Source organism: Falco peregrinus, chromosome 7, assembly GCF_023634155.1.
Source record: "Falco peregrinus isolate bFalPer1 chromosome 7, bFalPer1.pri, whole genome shotgun sequence".
NCBI lineage: Eukaryota > Metazoa > Chordata > Aves > Falconiformes > Falconidae > Falco > Falco peregrinus.
Window position 1 is genome coordinate 49,954,026 of NC_073727.1, and position 23,163 is coordinate 49,977,188.

Consider the following 23,163-nt stretch of genomic DNA (forward strand, 5'->3'; position numbering starts at 1 on the left):
AATATAGGCTCGCCACAACATCCCGCCCCCACAAACTCACCACATCGTTCGTTACTGCAAAACAGAGCTCATAGCACAGAACAGAAGAGTAGCTTCAGTGCTGCAAGGAAATCCTGAAAACAGAGGCCAAAACCCTGCCACTGCTGTATCCCTCATTGTTTTCCTATTACAGTTAGGTTTTTAGCCCAAAATAAAAACTACAACACATAAACCAAAATCTAGTTCAAGCACACTACTCTCCCTGTACAATGTAAGTAGGAAATGGCTTTTTCTGAAGAAATTATCTACCTCCATTTTTAAGCTTCTTAGTGTAGAAGGATTTTACTAATCTACTCTAATTTACTAATCCAATGTAATTGAAGGAAGACAAGAGCTCAAGTTGGTTTATACAGGGTAAGCTTCTTAGTTCATTCTTTAATAGCATGAGATTATTCTAACAACAAAAGGGATGTAGTAAAGGAAAGTATGATGAACACAGAACTTACTCTTTCATCTCTTAGAAGATGTCTACTTTGAGTTTTGATACAAATTGTGTGCTTGTTCAGAGACATTGGAAGATGCTTCTCCTGTTCTGAAAAAACTTCTGCAGAGTTGGTCAGGAACATCTTTATGTGCTGATGGCCCTACACAGAGTGAGCGAACACAGAGTGTTCACTCCAGGAAAAATATCCCATTCCAATTTGTAACCGATCTGTAGTTTTGGTATTCAGTCCAGTCCTTTTTAATATCACACTGAAATCTTTTGGTGTGAAGCAGTGCCAAATTCAAGACAATAACAGCATATGCAGGAGTAAACAAACCTCTGTTATATCCATACAGAAAATAAAGGAAGACTTAAGCTTTTCCATTTTGAAAGTATACGAAAAGAACAACAGTAGAAGTGTCAAAGACTGCACAGAATTAAAATTTGCCAGAAAGCTTCCAGAGTCAAAGCAGCACTAGTGTGCTGTGTCACACACTGGAATAGTTTCTCATTAAATGTGTATTTCGTATTTACATAATTAGAATTTGACATCTCATGACCTTCTCATCCAAAAGCTGAAGAGTCCAGAAATTTCATGTTCTAAACCAAGTAAAAAAATACCTCCACAGTATCTTGAAAACGTAACTGTCTCACTCTCAGACCAATTTAGGCAGCGTTTGAGAAGTTTTCTTTCAATTGTGAAATAAAAAAAAATTCTCAAGAGAGTTACCTTAAAACATCTTTTTCATTAAAAAAAAAACAACCACAATTCAGTATTTGGAAGTTTCTGCAAAGGCTCAGAACGGATCATAACTGAAAACAAAATTTTTCCATCGGAATTGCTGTTGTGACAAAAGGGGTGTTTTTTTTTTTGTTTGTTTTCTAATATCTGCCCAGCTTTTTTTCCTATCTTTAACTTCTGGTTCCTTGTACAGCATTCTGACAGAGCGCTACATACGTAAGAATTTAATTTCTTAATTTTGACCTAAGAAATCTTCGGATTACATATCTAGAGAGGATTTTTCTTACCTCAACAGTCCTTTCAAACTTCATGCATTATTTTGTGGACATGGTGGATTATGCCAGAATGATCATCTGACAAATCAATCTATAGGCAATGAGTACGCCTACATACAGCTTTGTACTAGCACACAGTGGTCTGAAGTGAAGACTGGGAAAGGGAGGGGAAGAAATGGTTGAATTCACTGTACTGCTGGTATGACAGCCACCTTGACACAATCCTTTGATTTCACTGCTCTTGGTCAAAAATCATTCATCCTCCCAAACCTGGCAGCTTGCTCAGGAGGATGACAGGAGCCTCACTAACACTGAAAACAATCCAGGACTAAAGTGCAGTTCACGGGGAAAAAAAAAGTCTTTACAAAACTCCCAAACACCGTCATATTGAACTCTGTGAGAACATCACCCTGGAATTTATTCTCATGCATTCCCTCTAGGACAGTAGTTCCCAGCATGCACAACTGGGAATTACCTACAATCCATCATGAGCCATGTTTTAAAATACAAGTCTTAACTAAATAGAAACAGCTGAAAGGAACTGTCTGATACATAGCCAGGCAAAAGAAGTAACAGTTAATGTATCTTTTGCAGTATTTATGACATTTATTTTTACTGTAAGTAATGGATGAGTGGTTTACAAACAGATCTGTATTTTCATTTGCTTCTATGAACAGTACACATAGCAACCTCCACAACCTAACAGCTTAAGACAGGAAACACTTTCTAGAAATGAAGTTTCTGGGGACTGTGTCTGTACTACAAAACTAGTAGAGATGGCCTCGGATAAAAATAGCAGAACAAGTTCATAAAAATATTAAAAGCACTCCTTCAAGAATCAAACGAATTTGTGAAAGTAAGTCTCTAAAAAGAATTCCAGTATCACTTATGAAAGAAATTAGTTACGAGGGCAGGTTCTTTTCCTGTTCTTTTGTGTGAAATATTTTAATCCAAATACACCTGCTTATTCTGACAGATATGGCACCACTGGTATGGAGGTAGTTTCCCATGTATGCACATTATAAATAAACTACTTCTGAAGTTCAGTCTTTCAAAACAGAGGGACTTGTCAAACTGATGTCACCAATGCCTGTTTGCAACAAACACAAAACTGCTGCACCAGGTAGCATTAAGAATTGATAAAAAGTTTCAAAAAGGACCAATCTGTGATCACTGCTATTGTGGGTGAATTACCTCTCCAGCCACAGAAACCAGCATCCATCCATCCTATAGTACTACAGCCTCAGAGAGGCTGAACCACACCCTTTGTCAGAAAGAAGGAACAAAGAATAGGGGAAAAAGGAAACACTGACCTCTGTCACACCCAGCCTGGAACTGGATCCAAACACCTGGCTTGCCTCCACTGCTATGCCATGCTGCACCTACCTCCCTTAGCAAGGCACTGCAGCCAGGCCCACCACCCCTTGTGGAAGAGCAGAAAGTGCATCAGCCTAAGTGGCAGCCCCCAGAATGGGCTCAGGCAGCTCAGCACCAGTCTCTCCCTTCAGAGACATGCAGGGATACCCCACTGCAAACCTGGCAACTGAAATGGATGTGAATTGTATCACCAGAGAGAGGTCAGCCTGCAAGAGTCGTTCCTGTAGATCGTTAGAGATGCCACAGGCAGAGCAGCAATTCAGCAGTCACACTGATGCTCTTTGGAACAAGTAATTTGAGGCTTTAATAGAGGGATAAAGTCACTTGCCAGGCCACATTATAAGGTAGAGCCTAACAATGAGACTTGGGGACTTACAGGGAACAAGTCGAACAGTACTATTTACCAACATAAATATTAAAAAAAAAAAATAAAATTGCCCAAATTACTACAGCATACAGCCTCCTCATATACTGACACCTACAACAATACGCTACTGCTATAACATGGGCACCAAATGTCAGTGCAGGTTAATAGAGATAAGTGGTCAAATCCCATCAGTATTCATGCAAGAAAGGAATAATTTCTAGATAGAACTTACATTTCTAGATTATGGACTGTCAAAAGAGACTTCCATAATGCTCTCTACTAAAAACACATTTGTGGACTTCCTGCCCATATTAATATTACAAGGAGCTCTAAAAATAAGGTATTGTTTACAAAGGTCTTTCAAATGCTCTTCACATGTATTCCTTGTCTCTACAGGAGAGACACATATAGTAACCCCGCGTAACTTACTATCTCCCTCTCATTGCAAAAAGCAACAAGTCAAGTATAACAGCATACCCAGAATTTCTAACACCAGTCTGGGGTCATCAGCTGTTTCCCTCAGAGATTTGTTGGCTGGGTTTTTAAGCTATAGAGTTTCAATAAAAACTATCTATGAGAAGTTATGACTCTCTGTGCTTCTCCTTGAACCCTCACAGGGAAATACTACCTTCTTATTAGCCATACCCTGTTTAATCTAGCAAGTCTCAGCTTCTGGAATGAGGTAGTGACATACACTTCCCTAAGCATATAAGTAATCTAGGAATCTGAGTCTTCTTTTTCTGAAGGTATTTCAAATATTCAGGATCCTGAGAAGTGTTACTGTAGTGCATTACATGAATGCCCAAAACTTTTTATAAATGCCACTTGGGTTCACTAGAATTGTTTCCTTTTGAAATGTTTTCCCACAAATCACCTACGTGTCCACAATCATACCATGTTTCACTTGCTTTACACAGAGTAGTGAAAAGAACAAAACTGACACCAAAATAACCTGTCTCTGATTCATAGCTCAGGGCACTGGGGGTCAAAGAGTTTTGACTCAGATGTTCTATGTTTCCAAGCTTTCCTCCTCCCACCCTCAGCAAAACGGTCACCCTTATTCAAAGCAAAGGTTAAACTGTGCCCTTAAGGGAGTTACTAGATGCTGCACATAACTTACCTCTTTTTCTCATATCAGGATAGATCCAAGCTATGCTATCCATTTTAGGGGTGGGAAGTTGTGGATGTCTGACAAGCTGGAACAGTGCTATCATCTACCTGACTTGCAAGAGGATACGTAGAAAAAACTTGACAGATAGCAAGACAGCTGACTGCAAAGCTTTTTTTACAGCAGCTATCCCAGATATGCCACATGAAAACATGTCTTCAAAGACAAAAGAAGTTTTGACATTAACTTCAGTAAAGCTAGAACATTTTCTTCTAAACCACTAACCACTTTGTCTTTCTTCTATATCAGCCTTCTAACAACGCACAAATCTACCAAACCCCAAAGATACTGCAGCATTATGGATACACAGCATTGTCTTTCCTTTGCCCATGAAGTACATCGCAATGTACATGACTTTGATGGTTTGTGTTAGTCAAAGAAAAATCACTTCAAAGGCACATGTGCCATGTTCTTACTGATGTCACTTTAAAGTTGGCAAACGCAAGTAGCCAGAAATAACTGGCGGGTGGGGGGTTCAGAACAATGTTAACAAAGAAAAACTTACTCATGTTCTGTAATGTAGATATAATTTATTTTAAAGTTTCACCTACATATATCTTCAGTCAAGTTCTACTCCCCCAGCTCCATGGAGAACCTCTAAAATACATCTAGACAGAAATTTAAAGCAAAATATTTTTTGATTTTTAAATGGTGGTATTTGAGGCAGATATTTACCACGAGAATTTAAGACACAGGGCCTCAGATTCTCTAGTGATGTATTTGCTTAATTTAGAACAGGACTGCTTAGTAAATACCAAGAAATATTACCCTTTGGTAATAGGTATGAAACATGCAACTAGAGATCCCCCGATGCAGACTCACAGCAACAGAAAACAAAACAAAACAATTAAAAAAAATAACCAAGAAGCCCAGGACTTTGTTAGCAAAACCTAATCTTTAATTTTTGCAGGCTAGTGGAAGAAAGGTCAGAAGGGTCCCAGGGCTTTTCTGCTAGGACATATGCTACAAGGAAAAGAAGAGCATGGCAAAGTGACAGCAGTTAGATGAAATAACCATTTAGCATTATTGCCTGTGACTTTCCTTACCTACATTTCTCAAACACTGCACGGTGACAGCAAATCCTTTCGTTCGTGGCAGTAGGTGATACTTGAGCTTGGGCAGGCCTTTGGCTTCGGCTACCTGCATGCTAATCTGGTGCTTCTGTTCTGTGAACCTTGTGCCCTCGCAATGAATCAGGAACTGAAACCAAGAGAGAACTACAGTTAGGCAGCAACTCAGGTCTGCTACATCTGTCTAACCAGAGGCCTCTCTAATTCCCAACAGCACAGCCCAAATGAACACTCCTAGCAAAGACAGGTGTAGCCACATACTCATTTACGTAATTTAATTGCCCTGCAGTAATAAAAAAAAAAAGAACCAAAAACCCAACCAAACAAACAAAAAAACCCACCAACAACAGAAAAATACAACACAGCCCAAAAACCCAAACCCTCTCAATTACCTGCACCCATCCAACTTGCCATGCTCTTGTTTGAACTCTATCTAGCCTTTAGGCTTTAACATCTGCTCTGCTTCTTGCTATCAAAATTACACTATTTCTCTAAACAGGTCACTCCATCTCTAATGATGGAGATGTTAGAAAACACTTCAAGCATGCCTCCTGTTGCAAATGTCTCACTGATGGTGAAGTATTCAAGTGTCATGATACCTAAAACTTGCTAAGTGTCTAAACCAAACACATTTCTAGGAGATGTTTCAGTGCCCAGCTCGTCTGCCCTCACTCCAACCCACTTGCTTTCACTATGGCATGAGGACCACTGACAACTGCAGACAGTAACTTGGATGCCAATGCCCGAGCTGGTAACAGATGCAAGGCAGTAGATGCAAGCCTCAGAGCTCAGACATGCATGATTACAATTTTGCCACTGGCAGGCCGAGGAGAGAAAACAGATTTTTGGAGATTTACCACTTGCTCACATGCTTTCTGCCAAGCTTGAATGCAAACTAAAACATCAGGGAGCATTACCAAATTGCACAAGCTAAGTTCTCATAACCCATAGCAAAGATTTAGCCAACAAAGACAGACTGAAGAAACTAGCCAAGCAGCCAACTTCAGTTCCAGATCATCTAAGAGCACTTTTACTCAATGATCATATGCATCATGTTAAACAGCTATATGAAACCTAAAATGATGAGAAAATTCTCCTAGCCCCATTAGCACGCTCTGTCTTTCTACCTTCCAAAGTGCTGCTGATGTGCCTTTTGACATTATGTCATGATACAAAGGCAGATTAAAAGTCCACACTGCAATAACCTCTGGTGTATGTCAGCAACTCTATCTCCCTTACTGCAGGCGTAGTTCCTCCTTAGTAATCCCTCTACAGCAGCATACAGAGTATGCTGGTGGTTTGTGCTCACGAATTGGAGCTGAACTGCGTAGGTGGTACAGAAAGGTATTCAACACCTTTTAAGAGTCACAGAGCACAAGCAAATCCCTGTGCGAGAGGCTGGGATTAGAAACCAAGAATTGTTCCTTTACTAGACAATGTCCTGCCTGGAAGTCATTTAATTGTTCAAAGCACAGAACTTAGTTTTGATTGCTTAGCTCTTATTTAAATCAATGACAATTTAAAAAAAAAAAGTTTTGTTTCTGAAAATATGAGACACAGCATATACATCTTTCACTAGGAAGCCACTTCCTAAGCAACAGTTTCTATAGGCTTTTGAGAGGCTGCTTAAGAATACCATTTCCTTAACTGAATCCCTCTCTCACCATCACCAGCTCAAAAGAACTAGAATTTCTCTGATTATTGAGAAGAGAAAAAACTCAAAGGCTTTGCGTTCCCACATTAGGAAGTGCCAGACAAGCTCAATACCAAAAAAATGATGGTGATGCAAAAAATAACTTTCCTGTTACAGAAAGGTGGCACCAATCCTCTCCCTGTAACACACCTAATGGCCCCAGACCAGGTGCTTATCTGTGGTTTCCACTTCTACTGGGCCACATCTGAGCTAGCGACTTCACAGGAATGGCAGGATCACAGGGAAAAGGAAGGAGAAAATACTAGTATGAGCTCTGCCATCTAGGGCACGAGGGGAGCTTAGGTAAAGAATACAGCTAATGTGTTTCAATACAACATTGTCACGTGCATCTGTTACACCACCATGAACCACCATTTACCCCTCTCCAGCTCCTGTATTTAGAGGACCACAAAGTTTACTGAATGGATCACAGTGGAGACATTTTTGGAATAACATCTGCAGGCTCCATACTACAGAGGAAGAATCGAGGCAAGACAGACTACTACATGAGAAATTCAAGAGAGAGTTCATTTCTTAGAGAATATTCTCCTGATGCTGCCAGGAAGCTCGTGAATTACAGTTCTCTGGAGCAACCTGGCAACCATCACATACTGTCTATGCCCTTCATCCCTCCCAAGCACTACAGAACCTCACACTACACTTGTTAGTCATCACTTACCCAAAAGTTTTCAGGGTAGTCCCGGAGATTCAGCAACTTCTGCATGACTGTTTTCCGATCTTCCTCCCACTTACGCTTGCAGAAGACTATCTCTAGGAAATACCACATCCAGCCAATGACAGGCATGTAGGAGAGCTCCTTCTTTGCAAGCACTTTGGAACTCTGCAGGACAGTCAGAGCAAGTAAAACAGTTACGCCACTGAAGAGTTCTCTGTGGTTATGACACATGCACTGTTAGACACTAATGTATTGATTCAATCTTGACCAGTCCCAGTTTTAACACCAGTGCAAAAGCAAAACAAATAAGTTTTTCTCATACGACAGAATAATCTAATCTAATCTCAGACACATGCATGAAAGAAGACTTCCAGAATTAAATATATGTGTGTGTGTCTATCCTACCCAAACCCTGAAACCCAAAACACCACAAGCTAAATTCCTTCAACCACTGAGGAATCTATGCAAAAGATCCAAACCACATAAATCAAAATTCTTAATTCAAGGGGGCCATGGGCAGTGGCAACTCAAGTTCCTTTAAGATACTTTACAGTTACACTTCTCCCCAAAGCTGGTACATCCCACCATGACAGGAAAAATCTATTCTGAATGAGAAGCAGAGTCACAGAGCCATTGATACACAACTATATATTGATGCATGCACATGGTTTACCAATGGAATAAACCTTAAACAACACTAGAAACAACAACAGCAAGAAAAATACTTAATTTGCGTTTAAGTTTGTTTATGGAAGAGCATAAATACTTCCACTAATGAATCTGTCTCAAAGCATACTCCTGGTGGGGAAGTACTGTTCCTGTCTCACAGGCATGACAGAACTGAAGTGTTTGTCCAGATCCTCCACAGGCAGCCTATGGTTTATCAAGCATTCAGCAAGTTTCAAATCTCAAGTTCTACTCCAGAATTTAACTCCGTGATCATCTCAAACTGGCATCCCTTTGTGCAGCAGAAATTATTCCACTTGCTCCTTTCCTGTCCTCCAAGCTAGCCTGCCTTGGTGAGTTGTCTTCTGTTTCACTTCGTTACTTAGAGAATAAAATGGCATGTGTGTGTGTGTATAGAAATAGTTGCTTCGGCATTTCCTGGAAACCAGAGACATTTTCTCAGAGGACAGGTGAAGCAATTGTAGTCCAGTTTCTATCGAAGATATCATTATAAGCTATCTCATCAAAATGCTCTACAAATGAGTTTCAGGACATCGCATTTGAGTAAGTAGGAATTTTTTACTGTAGAAATTACCACGAACAATTATTTTTTTTTTGGTCACTGTTGCTCATTTGGTTACCAGGGGAAGAGACTTGACCTAATTCTTTATCTCGGCTTATTCCTATCATCTGCTCTTCTTCCTTGAAAAAGAAAACACCTTAAATAATTAAGCTCCTAAGACTGGAAGGCAAGTGCACATCACATAGCTTCACTATCAACTGTTACACAGAAGCAAAGCAGAAGATAACATGAGACAATTCTGTTATGCAGTATTCCTGAATGCAGGAACCATCAAATGATTTAACACTCTGTAATGAAGTGCTCCCTCTCGACCATTCAAGAATTTCAGTGATGAGCCCAGATCAGGTGTCCAAACCCCACTTTCCCACAAGGAGCAGCCATAGGATTCAGCATGCCTTTTGCCATTTCAGCTTCAAGCCATGTTGGACATCAGTCCCTACTGCATGGCAGCAGTAACACAGAGCCCAGCCTCCTCCTCCAGCTCCCCAAACTGGCCACAGAGAAACAGGCTTTCCTCCCATGACTTTCCTTAGCTCTCTCTTTTGCCCTTCCACACTACTGTTCTTCCATTTCTCAGTTCCTCTTAATACCAGTCATTTTCTCATTTCCAAAATATGTTTAAATAGTTCTAGCATACAGCTTTAAAAGCCTCCAAAGAGCATTTTTTGTTGTAGGCCACATACAGTACAGCTTTCATTCAAAGCTCAGAGACCAGTTCATACGCTCTTCCATTTCTCTCCCCTGTACATGCCTGAGGAAGCTAGCGGAGCCAAGGCTTTGCCCCAGAAACCACAACAGTCATGTGAAGTGTTTCTAGCCCAGCAGGGAGGACTAAAACCTTAGGGAACTACAGATTACCTCAGCCTCAACCAGGGCAGCCATCAGCCACAGCGTAGCACGAGCCACTGCTCAATGAGGCAAAAAGCAACCAGTGTCACCCTCCAAGAAAAGAAAAAAACCCTATGCTCTTGAAGTTTATTTACAGTAAGTGTTCAGTATCACAAAACCTACCATAAGCAAATACAAATGTGCTCTGCATAGAATGTACAGGGCCTCCAGAGCACAGAGTCAGAAAAAACAATCCAGTAGTCCTCCCTACCAGAATTTAAAACACAGGAATCCTAGTCCAAAAAGAAGTTAAAGTAACTATTTCACTTTTCTATTATTTTCTAATGTTTTGCATATTTTTAAAAGCATATGAGTTAAGGGGCAGGAGAGAAGCTGCCACCGTTTTGGTTCTTTTTCCCTGGTAAACCACAGAAATTATATTGTGAGCTAAGGTGTCACAGAGCACAGGTACAACCACAAAAGCCAAATAGATGTTTGCACTCTTCCTCAGGGCACACGCTCATAATTTTCTGTGCAGATGCATTTTTAAAAGTGCTCTTTTAGACACACGAGAGTACAACTCCTTAGATGTACATTAAAAGAAACTAAAGCACCTTACGCTATTTTGTGCGCCCCATCAATCCTAGAAGTAGAAGAAAGGCTAATGACACAGAACTAATTAGAGAAAGGAAACCCCTTAGTGCGTTATACTGGCAAGAATAGCTCTCATGTGGGAGGAATACATTAGGCCTCCCCTCAGAAGCTACGATCTTCTCTTAAAATAACTAGAGCTACAACCTATTCTGTTTCAGTCACCTACTCATGCACAGCTCCTGTATAAATATCCAAGGGCAAAAACATAGCTCTGGTTGACTTCAGCTACTACCTTTAACAAAGTGCTTTGCTAAGTATGTGACACTCACCTCTAACCTTCAAATTCAGCTTGTTCAACAGAATAAATTCATTAAGAAGTGCTGATTTATTCCATGTAAGGTGCCTTGATGAAGGAAGTCAAACATTTTCAGTGCTCAGAACTGTGTAACTCTTAACAGATGTTTAATGAAATTATCACTGGACGGGGATAACTTGTCTACAGTAATAGCATTTTAATACAGATTAATTTCTTTTGGCCAAGTGTGTTCAGGTGGAAATACCCATGAAGTTCTCCTTTCGTGAATGACTGCAATAACATCACATAAAAAAAAAAGTATTTTTACAAGCTTACTTCAGATGCATTTGCACAGCTATGCTGTCAGCAAAAGAAACTCTTGATTTATACATCCAGCCTCAGTTATTCATCGCCTCTTGATGCAGCATAAAATCAAGCTGCAAGCTAAGGATGTCTAACGAATTTATTCCACAGTTTCAAAACAAATGCACTGTAGCTACAAACCATTAGCAGCACCAGCACTTTGCCTCATAGGTTATTTGCTCTCCAAGCTGCCCTCAGCATTGACATACTTTTGATGATTCCATTTGCTCTATTTTTGAAATGTAGCACTCCATCGTAGTATGTTCTCTGGGACATCAAGATGGAAAGATGTGTTTCTTTAGGCCCTCGAAGCCATCGTTCCAGAAATTTAGTTAGGCTCCTAATTTATAATGCTTCACGTTGAATAAAACTTTTCCATGTTGGAAAGGTTAACATAGCAATATTTTAGAGGACGTATGCCCAAGCACATGCTAAAATGCTGTATTAAATACAAATAATAATGTAGTTTTGGCTGCCTACATGAACAAATACATAATTTAGGATCACAGAATCATAAAACTATTGAGGTTGGAAGAGACAACATCATCGAGTCCAACTCTTAACCTAACACTGCCAAGTCCACCACTAAATCATGTCCCTAAAGTGCCGCATCTACACGGCTTTTAAGTATCTCCAGGGATGGTAACTCAACCACTTCCCTGGGCAGCCTGTTCCAATGCTTTGACAACACTCTTGGTGAAGAAACTTTTCATAACATCCAGTCAAACCCCCCTCTGGCACAAACTTGTGGCCGTTTCCTCTCACCCTATCACTTGTTACTTGGGAAAAGAGACTGACCCCCACCCCACTACAACCTCCTGTCAGGTAGCTGTACAGAGCAATAAGGTCTCCCTGCTCCTCCTCTTCTCCAGGTTAGACACCCCCAGCTCCCTCAGCCGCTCCCCATCAGACTTGTGCTCCAGACCCTTCCCCAGCTCCGTTGCCCGTCTCTGGACACGCTCCAGCACCTCAGTGTCTGCCTTGCAGTGAGGGGCCCCCACCTGAACACAGGGTTCCAGGTGCGGCCTCACCGGTGCCGGGTACAGGGGGGCGATCACTGCCCTCGTCCTGCTGGCCACAGTCTCTGATACAAGCCAGGACGCTATTGGCCACCTTGGCCACCTGGGCACACTGCTGGCTCATGCTCAGCTGGCTGTTGACCAGCACCCCCAGGCCCTTTCCCACCAGGCAGTTTCCAGCCGCTTTTCCCTGAGCCTGTAGCGCTGCGTCGGGCTGGTGTGACCCAAGTGCGGGACGAGGCACTTGCCCTTGTTGAACCTCATACAACTGGCCTCGGCCCATCGGCCCAGCCTGTCCAGACCCCCCTGCAGAGCCTTCCTGCCCTCAGGCAGATCAACACTCCCCCCAGCTTGGTGTCGTCTGCAAACTTACTGAGGGTGCGCTCGATCCCCTCATCCAGATCAATGATAAAGAGATTAAACAGAACTGGCCCCAGCACTGAGCCCTGGGGAACACCACTTGTGACTGGCTGCCAACTGGAGTTAACTCCATTCCCCACCACTCCTTTGGCTTGGCTGTCCAGCCAGTTTTTACCCAGTGAACAATACACTTGTCCAAGTCACGAGGAGCCAGTTTCTCCAGGAGAATGCTGTGGGAAATGGTGCCTAAGGCTTTACTGAGATCCAGGCAGACAACACCCACAGCCTTTTCTTCATCCACTAGGTGGATCACCTTGCCATAGAAGGAGATCAGGTTAGTCAAGCAGGACCTGCCTTTCAAACTTGGGCTAACTGGACCTGATCTCCTGCTTGTCCTGTACATGCCACATGACAGCGCTCAAAATGATCTGCTCATAAAATTTCCCTTTTTCCCTGAGTTCCAGCCAAAGCTCTCTGTTCAGCCAGGGTGGTCGTCTTTCCCACCTGCTCGTCTTTCTGCACATGGGGACAGCCTGCTCCTGCGCCTTTAAGATTTCCTTCTTGAAGAATGTCCAGCCTTGCTGGACTCTTTTGCCCTTCAAGACTGCCTCCCAAGGGACTTTGTCAACCTGTCTCCTTAAAGGCCAAAGTCTGCCTTCTGGAATTCTGAAGTAGCAGTTCTGCTGACCCCCACCCCCACCCCTTCTCCGAGAATCAAAACCTAGTTTTTCATGATCTCTATGCCCAAGACAGCCTCTAACCATCACATCACCCACGAATCCTTCCCTGTTCACAAACAACAAGTCCAGGGGGGTGCCTTCCCTAGTTGGCTCACTCACCAGCTGTGTTAGGAAGTTATCATCTTCCACACACTCCAGGAACCTCCTAGACTGTTTCCTCTCTGCTGTATCCCCAGCAGACATCTGTTAAGTCGAAGTCCCCCACAAGACCAAGGGCTAGTGATCGTGAGACTGCTTACAGAATATTTTGTCTGCCTCTTCATCCTGGTTGGGTGGTCTATAACAGACTCCCACCATGATATCTGCCTTGGTGGCTTTCCCCCTGATTCTTACCCACAAACACAAATACCATTGTCATCATTAAGCTCTAGATAACCAAAACATTCCCTAACACACAGGGTTACTCCACCAGCTCTCCTTCCTTGCCTGTCCTTTTGAGGATTTTACAGCCATCCATTGCAGCACTCCAGCTGTGCAGGTCATCCCACCATGTTTCTGTGATGGCAACTATATCATAGTTTCCTAGCTGCGCAACAGCTTCCAACTCCTGTTTGTTGCCCATGCTGCATGCATTGGTGTAGATGCACATTAGTTGGCTATTGATCCCGCTACCTTTCTGGGGGGAGAAGCCCTAATTCCTATGTGACCATTCTCAGGCACTTCCATGGTTTCTAACACATCAATAACCCTTGCACCTTTGCTGTCACATGGACCTCCATCCCCTACCTCCACTGAGATGGCAGACCAAAGGACCGGGCTAGCACACCAGATCTCAAACACTGGCGTGCCGCCCCCAGGCTTATCTCTAGCAAGTCTGGTTTTATCCCTTTCCCCCTTCAAACCTAGTTTAAAATCTATTAATATATTAAAATGTACAAGCAAACTACTGTGTTCACACACCTATCGGTGCCATACAATAACCTACCAAAGTATCTTCTCACACCTATATTTAGGGGCATGTTCAGTTTTTCCAACAGCAAGCTTTGGCATAAACAACTTTTAAATAAAATTTGGGTTTCCTGGCATTGGAACAGTTAGTCAGGGTTAAAATTTATTACATGTGCTTAGCAATTTTTTTATGAGAAACTTAAAGCAAGATAGTTAACAACCAATTTTTCATAATGGTTTTCTGCCTTGTCTACCCTGACAAGAAATAAACAACTATGGGCTCTCAGAAATGCACATATTTTGATGCCAACATAATGAGCCACTCAGAGTAATGTTTATGTTTTGCCAAGGTAGAAAGACCATCAGCATGAATAACTTGAAACTCAAGATACCAGAAGATGAACAGATAAACTAGCAGGTTTAGCTTTAAAGCACAGGCAATTTTTGCTAATATAAATGTCTTCATCTCAGAAAAAAGGGTTACTGAAATTACTAAAAAAGCTATTTTATCACTGCTTGGAGAGAGCAAGCAATGAAGTAGAAGGGTACAGTGAATATTGGCAGACAGCATATTAACGTGCTTTTGGTGTAAGTCCTGAATAAAACCTCCCTCCACAGAACACACCTCTGTCCTGATTTCAAGTTCTGGTGTCCAGTGGGTCTGTATTCAAAGGGATGCTTAGCGCACATCTTGAAGAAACGAAATGCTACTAAAGTGTTCAAATGCTGATACAGCAGCTATGCTGTCCACCACTAAGAAGAAGGTAAGTCCTAAGACTGGAATGTCACAGGCAGGAAAATGGAAGGGCACAGCAGACCACAGGGACCTGTCACCAAAACCACATCTCTATTTACACAACAGAGCAACACACAGACACCGGAGTCAGCATCTCCCCCAGCCATTGCACCAGCATGGGGTGGAAAAGCAGAGCATCCACAACACAACCATCACAGTCACCCTGGTTCAGGATCATAACAGCCGCCCTGTCTTTTACTAGAAAACACTGGTGTGGACAAATTTTCGTCCTGTTGGGGCTGTGATGTTTCTAACTCTACAGAAAGCCAATTTGGCAGGCAGCTCCTGCTTCCCTTACAGCTTTTTGCAGCCGCCTCTGTCAGGAGGAGTCAGGATTCAGCTGTTCCCTAGGACATCCATTGCTGTCCACAGTAGCATGATATTGACTTGGCATCAAGTACCCCTATGTTCCCTCCCTCCTGCACACATCACTGAGGTCTGGCCGCACAAAGAGATGTAGCTGATGGGTATCAAGGACTGAAAACAAAACAGGAAGATCCCTTCACAAAAAAACCCACAAAAACCAAAAAACCCAAATAAGCTCACAAGTGGAATACAGATGTAAGTAATAAACAGTTTGGGCTGAACACAGGTTTGCCTGAAATTCCTGTCAGCTTCTAGGTTTTTTAAGTTTGCTTCCTTTTTCTAATTTCTAACAACAACCAAAAAAATTTTCTAAGGTTTGGTGCTGCAAACAATTACACATTAGTATATCCAGCTGCATAGAGTTCAGCTGCAGCTAGCAAGACAGTCTCAATAGTTACAATAACTTGCAAGAGTAAAAGCAAGCATAGAATTGCTTCTTCATGTGGTTATCTCCTTCTCCACTATAAACAAACAGATATCTGGCTCTCTGGCTCTCATTCAGCACTGTCAACCCAGTGCCTCCTAGAATTTTCAATGGATGCTCCGAAAGTATCATATTAAAGAAAAAATTAATAAGTAAAATAAATGTTAGAATTGTCATTCTTGGGCTTTTTGTCCACACACACTTCTCCGATTCTTAGCACCTTCTTTGGTTCTTTGTGCTAGACCTTCTTCCACAGCCATTCAAAAACTTTCATGAAAGTGGAGAACCTCATGCCATCTGAGTCATTAGAAGAGGACCATGGTTCACAAACCTAACAACATGCAAGAAAGGACGCCACTCCACCCCTCCACAAACAGCAAAAAAACTAAAACGACATTGATAAAAACAGAACGACATTGATAGAGCATTATAAACCTACTGGGACTATGGTAGTTTGACTGTAAGGAGAAACAAGAAAGCCAGTACAGGAGAAGAGAGACAAAAGAAGCAGAACAATGCACAGATTGATCATTGCAACTCGGGCCAGGAGGGGCAGTTTTCTGATGAGGAAAAGGGAAAGACTTTATTTTTTTTTATTTTTCCTTTTGGTGCCAGACAGGTCTAAGGAAGTTTAGTTTTTAAATGTGCAAAAACAATGTCCTGGTTTTGGCTGGGATAAAGTTAATTTTCTTCCTAGTACATGGCATAGTTCTGTGGTTTGGATATAGAATGAGAATAACGTTGATAAGATGATGTTTTAGTTGTTGCTAAGCAGTGTTTACACTAAGTCAAGGACTTTTCAGCTTCTCACACCACTCCACCAGCGAGAAGGCTGTGGGGCACAAGAAGTTGGGAGGGGACACAGCCAGGACAGCTGATCCCAACTGACCAAAGGGATATTCCATACCATATGACGTCACGCTCAGTATATAAACTAGGAGGAAAGCTGGCTGGCAGCCACTGCTCAGGAACTTGCTGGGCATCAGTCTGAGTGGTGAGCCATTGCATTGTGCATCACTTGTTTTCTATATTCTAATTGTTTTATCGTTATTATTATTAGTTTCCCTTACTTTTCTGTTTTAATAAGCCATCTTTATGTCAATGCATAAATTTTAGGTTTTTTTCCCCCAATTCTCTTCCCCATCCCACTGGGGGTAGGGAGTAAGCAATCAGCTGTGTGGTGTTTAGTCGCCTACTGGGTAAAACCATGACAATCAAACAAAAAATTATAGCATTTAATGGCTTCACCTAATAGAAGTTCAAGCTGTAAAACACAGAGTTTGGACACATGCTTGTGACCCTGTTAAGAGCAGGGCCATTGTCTGCCAGGGCTGCAGGGTACAGCTGGATGTTGTAACAAAAGCCTTTTTGTCTGCCTCCTGCAGCCAAGCACAATCAGTCCCAACTCCTTTGGCCCTAAGTTGTCTTCACCTTCTCCCTCCCCAGTCACCTCTCCTTTCTTCACCGCATTAATTAAAGCAGGAGAGAGAGAAGGCGTGTCTGAAACCTGTAGATTTTTAAGACTGTACTGGAGAATGCAAACAAATTCTACAACTTATTGGGAACGAATCACAGAACAGCTCATCTTTTTGCAGCACAATGAACCCTAAGAGCTACCTAGCAAGCACACAGAGAAATACAACTGTAATGGCCTCCACAGGTTAAAAAAAAAAAAAACACCTCCTCCAACAGCTTTAATGACAATGCTTTTAAAACTTCGATGAATGCCCAAGCAATCCCGTCTCAGTATGACATATACTTGCACTGCATTGTTTTAGGTTCACTTCTCTAATTCTGGATGGTGGCTGAGTGAAATCTGAGCAGAGATCTATCAACTTTCAAAACCACAAAGGATTTGTGTTTTGGGTTTTTTTCCCTGCATCCAAGAAGAGGAAGTTTATTTTAAATGCTAAACAAAACTCACCCCCAAGACCCCAAATCTTTCACAGAAGTTCCAACCACAGAGAAAGTCGATTTCAAAGTTGTGATTAAGGATTACGATGGCATTCTCCTTCCCATATTTGTGGTAACTCTCTGGGTCAGTGTAGAGGGTGCAATCGGTGCCTGACCACCATTCCAACAGCATCACCATCTCTGGAATAAAGAACAAGAAACATATGAATGTACATAGTATATGCAAAGCCACAAATTAGTAATATGTTGAAAAGCATCAGTCACCTCAACAGCACATGGCAAAGAAAGGGCTGTAATGAAGCTGAAAAGCTGAACATGAACCACAGAGTCACACATCTTGGTACAGCAAGGCACAGACAAAGAAGAAAGGGAAGTAAGATTGAATTGAAAGAGGGAGCAGAAATTTTCTACAGAGATATTGAGAAAAAGGAGTTTAATTTATTTGAAAACTGCAAATTACTTTATCAAAGTACACGCAGAATTAGCATTTATGGTTTACAACAGTACAACAAAATTACATGCAGAACAGAACATGTTTGCAGGAGAAACAAACATACCTATTCCTGCCACATATAGGACCTCACGCTCCTCTAAAAACTGTACAATTATAGACCAGAAAACAGTTTGGACAAGACATCTTGAACCACGTCTGTTACATGTACATCTTATGCATCATCCTCTTAACTTGTTAACAGCCATATGCCCTGCTAGAACTGATGCATCCTACATTTGACAGGGGTGTATCAATCATCCAGATCAAAGCCAACAGCTTAGACTGGATGAAGAACATCTATCCCCAGACCAAAGACAAGGCCGGTGGGGTGGCTAGCAAAGTGTGTAGAGCCAAGAACAGTTATTAGTAGTATAACTATCTGCACATCCCTTGGTTGATGAACTGATGAAGCAAATGGGGGGGTGGGGGGGGGAGGGAGGGATGAAGAAACAGGGAAATCACTGTTAAATATCTCAAAACCACTCTGGATTGGCACACAGATTTGTTCCCAAAACCTAATTTAAGAAATAATACAGGGATTGGTAGTACAGTGAGGGCTGTCTAAAACACAGCTGTACTTAGGAGCTGGAGAGTGGTTTCTCAGCAGTCTCCTAGTGACTATATATAGCTTTCACCTTCCTATTTGCTTATTCCGTTATCAAGCACAGACAAGAAGCAGGCTTTGTATTCGTTTTGCTTGTACCTACAAGCCTGACCACAAGACTTGTGAATCAAACCTTCATTTAGCAAAGTCTCTCTGGTCTGGGGCATGGAAAGTTGAAGTAAGTGAGTAAAGCCAACAAGCTTGGGGAGTTCTGTCTCCATGGAGATGGAAAAAGAAAACCTAAAGCAGTGGCTCTCCGCAAGCAGCCCCATGTCCTGAACTGGGGGGACCATGGGGCTAAATGAAAGCTGTCTGTCAAGATGGTAAAGAAGAGGAATTAAGGGTGCATTTACTTCCTGTCAAAGCTATCACAAAACTTCTGCACCAAAGCAAATGGCTAATGTGAGGGCTTATTCTTTACTAAGTGAAACATATCTCCTTCTCAGAGCATACCTGTGCCATATGAATGTCTCTGCTGCAAGGACAAGACATCTCAGATACTCTCCTGGCTTCAGGCAAGCCTGAAAGCACCACAAAATCCTCATTCACCTCAGAGAAGATCAAGACCAGGCCAGTTTTTGAAATGCTTCGGAAATCCTTTCAGTTTTGGCCCCCCACTGGCCTCAACTAGTGACCGAAAACAGAAAACAGCTAGGAACAAGTCATCTACATTTTCAGTCATCATTAGTGAAATTAATTGCCTGAAACTTTCAGATGACACTGTGCTGTACACTGGAGAACTGGCATTAGTGACATGAATTAATGTTACAGCCAGGCTAATAAACAATCTCTATTCTTAATTACCTAAATATGCTAAAACTATATTTATGGTACAGATAAATGACTGATTTGTCAGTTCCCCTGCATCCTTCTCATCGAGGCAGGTAACTACTACCGTGGCAGGAGCACATATTATTCCATGCATGCTAGTATGCATTAAAGCAATAGCCAGAGATGTGGAGTGAGACCTCAACCGCCTACGTTAACTGAACAATGATTTCACTTGTTGGAAGCTGATTTCTCAATAAAAGCTAAAGCAAGAACGCTATGGGGACACAGAAGCATATACACAACTGCGCTTCCAGACTTTCCCCGTTAACAGCTGCCTTGAGGCGCACACTCACAACTTTAAATCTTTCCAAAAGTGTTGCTTTCTATTGGATTTGTACTGAAAATAAATGCCCCCCACTCCCCAATACCACAAAATTGAATAACTGGGGGTGGGGGTGGGGGGGTGGAGAGTAGGTGGGTGGGCACAACACCCCAAAAAAAATCCCACACAATCACAGAAAAGAAAGGAAGCTAGTTACAGGATTAGTTTGTCTTTCATTTAACTAGTAATCCAACTAAAAGAAGAAATGACTGCCAGATGGGATTTTCTCTTTTTTAACCTCTACTGCCATTAAACCTATTGCCTGTAACAAGTAGAGATGATGACTATGAGGCCCTCTTGAAGAGAAAAAAAAAACACCCACCAAACTTTACCTGAGAAAAAGACAACTTCAAAGACATTGCACTTCCAAGTGTGGGGTTTTTAAAATTCTGTCTTTTCCTAACGAATCTGAAAAGAACTATTAATATATCACAAATTCACTATACGGGTGTGTCATATGCATAGAGCTCTTCAGTTACACATCCTCAGTCTCAAATACATTCCAAAAAAGCACAGACAAAAATATTTCTATGGGTGGTTTGATTCTTCTGGCTTCACACAAGCAGGATTTTTATTTGAATAAATACTGCAGAAACAGGTCTCTATTCCTCATCTCGCATGCCTGTTTGTCACTAATGTGCTCAGGCAGTTGTCACAAAAAGACAAAGCAGGCACTGAATGCCTCTGTATTAAATACAGTAAATACCATCTGCCAGCCTTTAAGTTCTTAACATGTTTCTTCCCCTCATCTTCCCTACTCTTTCTTCCCCCTTCTTCCCAGCCTCCTTTCTCTTTGCAGCTCTCAAGCAGTGATTAGTAGTGCTAGTTTGTGCTACTCTTGCATCACGTCACCAGCTTACTTCCACAACCGGCCACAGAAAGGTATTATCCCAGCAACTTGCATGGTGGCTCAGCAGCACAAGGTCACTCGTACACACTCTCTCCTTCCTTCCTTCACAGTGTAGATGATCATTGCAAGTTTCCTCCTCTTTGTAGATCAGTCAGACTGTATAACTAAAAATCAATCTGTATAGGGGGGAAATTCTCTTCTTCCCAGCCAGGGCTGGTCCAAGATTTCTAAGGCTTCTCCCCACCTCCTTTCACGAGGTTTTAGAGTTTGAACATCACAGCTGAGCTGGTAAATACACATTCACCCACATCACAGGGGTTCCCACCTTACAAAGCAACTCCCCCAGTCGTTTAAAATGTGCACCTGGTAGGTGCAGTCTGAAAATCTGGAAAGCTAGTAAGTTACTATTGTAAGTATTTTTTCCACAGACAGGCATGGACTTCCATATGAATAATGCAAAGGAAGATAAAAAACAAACAACCAAAAGAACTTGAGATCTCTTATTCCTGCTTTGAAGGCAGCATCCTTGCAGTACATTACAACTAGCTTCAAGAGATGCTGGTGCTAGGGGAGAAAACCTGCCTTCAAATGCCTAATATGGACACACTGTCTGCTTAAGAATTTTGAGGTTTTCTACCTTTCTGGAATAAAAGAACCCCCCCTCACCCTGCTACACAGAACAGACCCTACCTACTATGAAAGTAAACTGTTTCCTAGCCCTTCACTGCACCAATCTGAACTGCCTCAATGTCTGTACTTATACTAATATAAAATAACTAAAAAGAAAACATCTCCAAGGCTGACCTGAACTATAACTAGTTACATGAAAAAACATTTAAGGGAAGAAGGAAAACACACACATAATTTACTGAGATTTGTTATTTTCCACCTCAAAGTTTTGCAGGAATGAGTCATTAAAACAGTTGACACTGTTCTACAGAAGTTGTTAGTAATTTCTTGAGCTAACGATTCTTCATAAGCCATGAAAACATTTGCTTACAAGATTAACCATAAAATGACTATTTAAAATTGAAACTGAAAGCACAGTTATGTATTAATAAGTACAATAATTTGAAGATCTCAAGTGAGTTCATAACCTGTTTTAAAGAGCAACAGAACTGTTTCCCTATATGACATTCTTCGTTTTCTTTAACCTATGTATCAAGACAACATCAAGGAAGAGAACTCAAAATTTTCATGGGAATATACAGTAAAAGCATAGTAAACTCTCCAGTACAAATAAAAAGCAAGACAGGTGGGCAAGCTATGACCACCCTTTCAAAGACCAGACAAGGTAAATGGTTGCATGATGAATGATCACAATGCATAGAATACCGAGGATGGGGAAAGCATTTAAAAAAATATGTAAAAATAAGGCTAAAGACAGACAGATAGTGTAGTCCAGTCCATGCCTGTCGGTGGAAAAATTACTTACAATAATATCTTACTATCTTTCCAGATTTTCAGACTGCACCTACTAGGTGCACCTCTTAAATACTTTCCATAGAATGAATTAAGTCTACAGGTAACTAAGAAAAGCAAGTCTATTATCTTCTCTGGACTACTCAAATGCCCTCTGTGTACCACAAAGAGGATTAAACTCCTAAATGATAGCTACTATATTAACTGCAAAGCTGCCTAGGAGGTTTTCAACACACTTCCAAGTACTGATGACTCGACAGCCTCCTTACACAGACTATTCCAGTGCTTCACTATGCCATCTAACCAGACCAGTCATTTATTTCTGGTCTCCCTTCTCTGCAGGAGCTACAAGTAATTATGAGGAAAACTTGAAGGCAGGAGTTCTGCTGTAAGCTTGCACTGATTAGGTACATGAAACAATTGGAGCTCAGAGCTGGAACACTGTAACACATTTAAAATAACATTATTATAAAAAAGCATATACGTACTTCCTGTGAGGGGAACAAAAAGCTAGTTCTTGGGGAAAAAACAAATAATGCCTTCCTCCTTTCCCCAAGATGAAGGGGAGGTCCCTCACAGTGCCCAGCCAGAGGAGGCATCAACTCTTCAACTTAAAGCAAATTCCCTTCCATTCTTTATTCTGCACAAACAACACATGCAGGTATGCATGTGAGCACCAATGAGGTGTAATAATCTGGTCCACTCCAAGACAGAAGTCCTGGTCTTCAGCCTCCTGTAGGAAAATGCATAAATCGACTGGTTTAAACAGAAAGGAAAACCAAAATCCCGCCCCCTCTTGCCTCAGCACCACTATCTACTACCTAACTGCCCTCCATTTACCCGAGGTGGCAAAATAATCGCTATTATCTTTGGACTTCTTTTCTGCTCCTTTAAAGCTGTTTTGAAGCAAAAGGTGGGAAGCTGATGTGAGGAAAAAATCACGCACAGAAATATAAAAAGAAAAACCAACAAAA

General features: G+C 41.7%; 1 protein-coding gene across 4 annotated transcripts in view; it reads right to left on the reverse strand.

The window, feature by feature from the left end:
* AGPAT4 (1-acylglycerol-3-phosphate O-acyltransferase 4) overlaps positions 1–23,163 on the reverse strand; it is a 79,957-nt gene that overhangs the window by 18,631 nt on the left and 38,163 nt on the right. For 3 of the 4 annotated variants that reach the window (XM_055810567.1, XM_055810569.1, XM_055810568.1), the window contains 3 exons: positions 17,678–17,847; positions 7,835–7,996; positions 5,439–5,592 (listed from right to left, as the gene is read on the reverse strand). In XM_055810567.1, coding sequence (XP_055666542.1) covers positions 5,439–5,592; positions 7,835–7,996; positions 17,678–17,847 — 486 coding nt within the window. The remainder of the gene's footprint in view (positions 1–5,438; positions 5,593–7,834; positions 7,997–17,677; positions 17,848–23,163) is intronic. The other variant, XM_055810570.1, reaches the window with a different exon arrangement.